This window comes from Nicotiana attenuata, unplaced genomic scaffold (assembly GCF_001879085.1).
Source record: "Nicotiana attenuata strain UT unplaced genomic scaffold, NIATTr2, whole genome shotgun sequence".
Classification (NCBI taxonomy): Eukaryota; Viridiplantae; Streptophyta; class Magnoliopsida; order Solanales; family Solanaceae; genus Nicotiana; species Nicotiana attenuata.
Genome location: NW_017673951.1, coordinates 95,435 through 101,495, shown reverse-complemented (window position 1 = coordinate 101,495; position 6,061 = coordinate 95,435). Strand labels below are relative to the sequence as shown.

Genomic DNA, 6,061 nt, shown 5'->3' with positions numbered 1-6,061 from the left:
CAGGAGCTCCAGTACTCAATTTGCTTTTACAAATTCTACAACGCAATACAAATTGTAGAATTCAAAATTGTTCTTCATTGACCTCAATACTCAAATTGTCGAACCTATATCTGTTCTTCATCTCTTTTCTCTCAACTACACAAAATCATGTCAAAAATCCCAATAATGCTAAAATTGAATGGAAATTGGGATAACTATGGCAGATTTAGAGATTTTGAAGTTGATGTCATTGTGGTAGATGAGAATGCAAGCTACGGAATTCTGATTTCTACAATTGCAGAACAACTATCGATTGATACATCGGATAAAATTGTAGAAATCAAATACATTGTGAACGACAATTGTCCTCCAATGGAGATTAGGAATGATATGGGGGTTCATGTGTATATGGAGACCAAAAAGGAGAATAAGAACCTAGGTTCGTATCCTTTATGTATAAGCGTAAGAGATTTCAATATGGAATTGGCAATCACCAACGATAGCACAAGTGCATGTATGTTTAATTCGACATTGCAGAGAGTTATTGTGTTAGTGTGTTATCTACAATATTACAACATTTATCTACAAATTAACTACAAAAAACAATGTACTGAAGCTCATAAAGCAATGTCGTTTTCAGAATTATCTACACAGTTACTACATTTATCTCTATATTGTTGCAGGTTCGTCTGGATCCCTAAAGTTACTTGAAATTCCATCCTCACCAGCTATAGAGGAATATCAAAGTGAAATAATAATTAAATCTACGCAAACATATATTGAAGAAGGACAAGTTTATCAGGACAAGCAAACTGTAGCTGCTGCAATGAAGAATTTTTCTGTGATGCACAAGTTCCAGTTCAGAGTAAAAAGATTAAGTCATAGAAGGTATGGAGTTATTTGTGGAGAATAGATCAATAAAAATAGTGTTTTAGTGAAGATATGTGGTTTTTATAAATTGTAGTTAAATTGTAGTTAAATTGTAGTTAATTGTAGTTTTGACGAATTTGTGTTAAGACAGTCCTTTTTGTTGCTTCTACATCTATAGCATGTATTAAATATTGTATTTTTTTGTAGCTACTGGCTTATATGCGTTGCTGAAAACTGTAAATGGCACTTCAAGGCAACGTCAATTAATGATTCGGCAATGTTCAAGATAAGGAGTTTCAGCCGACAACACACATGCTCCTTAATGGACGAAACATTCATACAGCGCAAACGTACTGCAGCTGTAGTTGGTAGCATGGTCGTTCCAAAGTATTGTGATCCTAAGACTGTTTACACACCAAAGAACATACAAACTGACATGTTATCCGAACATGGACTGAACCTAAGCTACATGCAAGCATGGAGAGCCAAGGAAAAGGCTTTACAGTTTTTGAGAGGGAATCCGTCTGACTCCTATAGCAAATTACCTAAATATTTTTATATTCTTGAGGAGACTTATCCTGGTTCTGTTGTTAAATTGAAGAAGGCAGCAGATGATTGCTTCTTATACGCATTTGTTGCTCTTTGTACATCAATAAGTGGTTGGCAACATTGTAGGCCAGTAGTAGTGGTTGATGGGACATTCTTAAAGTCAGCCTATAGGGGGATTATGCTTACAGCAAGCACCATGGATGCAGCAGGTAAATAATGTAATAATTTTGTAGTTATTTTGTAGGCAGTCTATAAAATGTAGTTAAATTGTAGTTATATTGTAGTTAATGGAAAAAAATGTAGATAAATTTGTCTATATTCTGAATATATATTGTAGTTGTTATTTAATTATATTTTTATATACCTTTTCAGGGCTGCCAATTAATATTTTATGAATTAAAAATGTAGGTACTATATTGCCCTTGGCATATGATGTGGTTGATTCTGAAAACGACGCGTCTTGGAAGTGGTTCTTTGAGCAATTCAAGGAGACATATGGTGAAAGACCTTCAATGTGTGTTGTTTCAGATAGGAATAAGAGTATACTGAAGGCAACATCAATTGTCTATCCGGGCATGCCACACTACTCTTGCATGTGGCATATTTGGACAAATATAAGGTCCAAATTCAAGAAGGGACATCTACAATTACATGAATTGTACTTTGCTACAGCACGCTCATACACTCTGGATGAATTTAATGAAAGGATGTTGAAGATTGAAGAGGTAGACCCGCGCGTGAAATCTTACCTATATGATATTGGCTATCATAGATGGTCAAGAGTACATGCAACGGTGAATAGAACTTTTACTATGACATCAAACATTGCCGAGTCGTTGAATGCTGTAACAAAAGAGGCAAGAGAGCTGCCAATATATGATCTATTAGAGTATATGAGGATGCTTCTTGAACGTTGGATGAAAGAGAAGTTATTGAAAGCAAAGGGTACTTTCACATACCTTGGGTACAAATTCAACAAAGAATTGGATGACAACAATACATTATCTCAGAAACTAAGGGTAAGATCTGTTTGTTTGGTGGAAAAAAAATAAATTGCTTAATATGCATTGTTTCCAGATTGTAGATAAACTGTAGTCAAATTGTGAGTAATTGTAGATTGTAGATAAGTTGTAATGTATTTGTAGCTGATTTGTAGGTAAGTTGTGGATAATCCTTTTTAATGATTGATATATTATTATTTCTGTTTGTTCTTCAGTTGTAGGTGAGGGCTTCAACAGATCATATACATACTGTGTTAGATGGTGTGAAGCGGTACATTGTGTGTCTAGAAAATAAGAAATGTAGCTGCGTACAATTCCAACTTGATGAACTTCCATGTGCGCATGCTTTGGCAGCATTAAGGCACAGGAAGGAAACATACGAAAACTATTGCTCTCCGTATTACACAAGGAAGAGCCTTCTGCTTACCTATGAAATGTCAGTAAATCCTCTTCCTGATGAAAGCAAATGGGATGTGCCACAACATATTTTGGATGAGGTAGTAAAGCCACCGGCGGGAGATAAAAGGCAGCCAGGGAGACCTCACAAGGAAAGATATAAAATATTTGATGAAATAAAGTCAAAGAAGTACAAGGTGTCATGTGGAAATGGTGGAGGTGAAGGGCATAACAAAAGAACTTGCAAGAATGCGCCCAAAAAAGAAATGAATATCATGTAGTTAGAATAGTTATTCAAAATAAATGTTAGTGAGTTCAAATTATCCGATTTTTTTGTGTAATCATTCAAGTTTCTGAAGATGATTATGAAGTATAATACAATTTCTTTATTTGCGTTTAATATGATTTTATGTATTCTGTCAGGCATCTTAATTTGTCATTTTTTATAGCTTAGTTAAACTTTAATATTTACTATATACAAAACAACTGATATTAATAAAGAATTCATTCAATGTAAAGTGTTTCCAGATTGTAGTTAAAATGTACTTTAAATGTAGTCTAATTGTAGTCCTGTTAATAATTTGTAGTTTAAATGTATTTAAATTGTAGTCTTGTTAATCATTTGTAGACAAATTGTGGATAATTTATTTATATGATTCCTGTATTTATTTCATCTTTTGGCTGTGTACCTTAATTACAAATGACAGTTATATACAGAAATTACCTAGAACTTGAAGGTATTTCATAAAAATTACTTGAAGATTAAAGGCGAATTGTATTCTAGCAAATCAGAGTACTCGAGTTTAATGTAATGAAGATAAAGTGCTGTAACAACCAAATGACATATTTCCTACAGTGTAATTCGCACTTCAACTAAAATGACATCATACTAAACTAGGAACACAAGACTCTTTTCTTCTTTCCTCTGTACTCTAGTTCCTCTCTTCATTTTAGCAAGGAGGCACCCTTCCTCTTAATAGCCTACTGTAACCTCATATTCACTGATTGACCCATCTTCCTTGGCTTTCTTTGTAGCATAGTCCCATAGTAGAGCTCCAATAGCGTCTACGGTGTTGGTCGATATGAGAAAGATCTTCTTTGGGATTGCCAATCTCCAGGCTAACATACTCCGCAAAAGCGCCACAAAACTACACCACAATCTGCTGCATAAGATCAATTTTTCATTATGTAAAAAATTGATTAAAATAAAATAATTTAAACATATTAGAAAGTGAGAATAGTTTTTTTTTACAGTGATCCTTCCTATTTGCTTGTGGATCTTCCGCAACACTCCACTGTATGTTGAGAGGGTCTGTAAACTGGTGTTCTCAATGTATGCCTTTGTGGTCTTGAAGTCAATATGTCTTTACATTTCCCGTAGAAACCAGTTGTAAGACAAATACAGAGGATAATGATTGAAACTTATTCATACCAATGATTCAAACAGAATATTGACGGTGTTTGAAGAAACCATGGAATCAAAACATAAAAGTTGACTGTCGCTATGTCGAAACGAGCAACAACCAATGAAATTTCTACAATGTTCACAGGCATTGATGACATAGTCAACTACATCCCAGGCAACAGTTAGCAAGAAGTCTATTACCCAATGGATATATTCTGCAACTATCATCATCTGATTTAACAACCGAATACATAGTTCTGGTGGAGAACTTTATGAACTTGTCATAGATTTCGTTCAAATCTTGGTCCTGAAACAAGCTAATCAGTTTTGTGAACCTAATGTCGTTGTTGGGCCTACTTGCCTCTTTTTTTCTCAAATAATACATTAATAACAATCAATGTGCTGCAAATAAAATAAAGTCTACTATAAGCTAACATATTAACCACAATTATCTACATAACAGCTACAACTTAAACTACAATTTTGAACTAATCAAATAATCTAACAGATTGCTACAACTTTAGCTTACTATACAGAGGAACAAAATGCAACATAGCAACTAAACATAAGGTCTCAAAAAATAACCAAATTCAACCCTACAAGTTAATATTATAAGTCTATGTAAATTTCTCTAACAATTGTTTACTACAAAGTAAACTACAATTATGGTACACATGATATTCCAATTCTGTCCAAAGTACCACAAAAAATCCAATTTTGTAGTACAATCATCATCAATATGAGACATAAGGTTCATAAAAAGCACAATTACACAGCTGAAAGACAAAAATAGTACTCTATATATCTTGTCTTACAATAACTATACAAATACACTGCACAGCTGAAGACAATACTGACAATGTAACTAACAATTACACACACAGCTGAAGACAAAATACATATTGTAATGATTTCTGTTCTTTATACTTACCTGTTATTGATAATTGTCCCTGGGTGAACAAGGGCATAAAACCAGTCCTTCTTATCCAGCCTTTTCACACCAAAGTCTAACCAAGGGCTTGAATTTGTTATCCTTTTTGGAAAGTACTTTTTCCTGTAATAACAAAAAAATATCAATTAAAAAAAATGACAGAATGAATTACATATTTAAAGTTTAAAAATGGTGAAATGAAAGTGTAAAATTAAGCATTCATACCTCTTAGATGCTTTGTCACTACGAAGGTATAACCAGTTGGTGAACCTTTCTATCAAATCAGCATCTACATTTTCACCTATAACAGTTGTGAAGGGGTGCTTGAGGTAGAAAAATTTAGGTCCGACAGAGGTGCTGCCTCCAGAACTATACAGAGGTGTGAAAGGTGATCGTGCATGTTTCCCCGGTTGTCTGGTTCTACCCGGATGAATAGGGGTTGCTTCATCTGGTATGGGCTCGACATACATTACCAATTGTGTTAAGTTGTCTAGCAACTCAAAGTCATCCAATGTCAGACCTTTCTTGTCAATGCCTGAACCTTCAGGAACAAGTTCATTCACAGTCACACTGTGAATTGGCGACCGTGGAACGTTATCTTCAATATCTGTTACATATAAAATCACATACTTAACAGCATTGTATAAGTGTATAAGCAACAATTATCTATTCAAAAGTATATTATGATACTATACCTGCTTTTTCTATCTCAGCTCCTTCCTGAAATCCTGGTTCTTCCTCAACCATTGCTGGCGCACCTCCAGGAGAAACTTCAGCTTCTGAAGATAAATGTAGATGTATGTAGTTATGCACAATATTGTAGATATAAAGTAAATATAATGAGCTTCTGATATTATACCTGCTTGTTGTGCCTCAGCTACTTCTTCAAATTCTGGTTCTTCCTCAACATGTGGTTGCACATGGTCCGGA

The 6,061-nt window shown here is 34.3% G+C and overlaps 1 protein-coding gene across 1 annotated transcript; it reads left to right on the top strand.

Moving 5' to 3' along the window:
- Positions 1-456: 456 nt before the first annotated feature.
- Positions 457-3,076, top strand: LOC109217697 (protein FAR1-RELATED SEQUENCE 5-like). The gene is made up of 5 exons (XM_019381966.1): positions 457-493; positions 663-867; positions 1,057-1,607; positions 1,807-2,343; positions 2,754-3,076. The coding sequence occupies exons 1-5, from the start codon at positions 457-459 to the stop codon at positions 3,074-3,076; spliced, it is 1,653 nt and encodes a 550-aa protein (XP_019237511.1).
- The last annotated feature ends 2,985 nt before the right edge of the window (positions 3,077-6,061 follow it).

Bases quoted from the DNA above. Each gene is read 5' to 3' on its own strand.
- LOC109217697 (XM_019381966.1), top strand. From the start codon at position 457: ATGGAATTGGCAATCACCAACGATAGCACAAGTGCAT. The intron at 494-662 runs GTATGTTTAATT...ATATTGTTGCAG, and splicing joins CAACGATAGCACAAGTGCAT to GTTCGTCTGGATCCCTAAAG. The intron at 1,608-1,806 runs GTAAATAATGTA...TTAAAAATGTAG, and splicing joins AAGCACCATGGATGCAGCAG to GTACTATATTGCCCTTGGCA.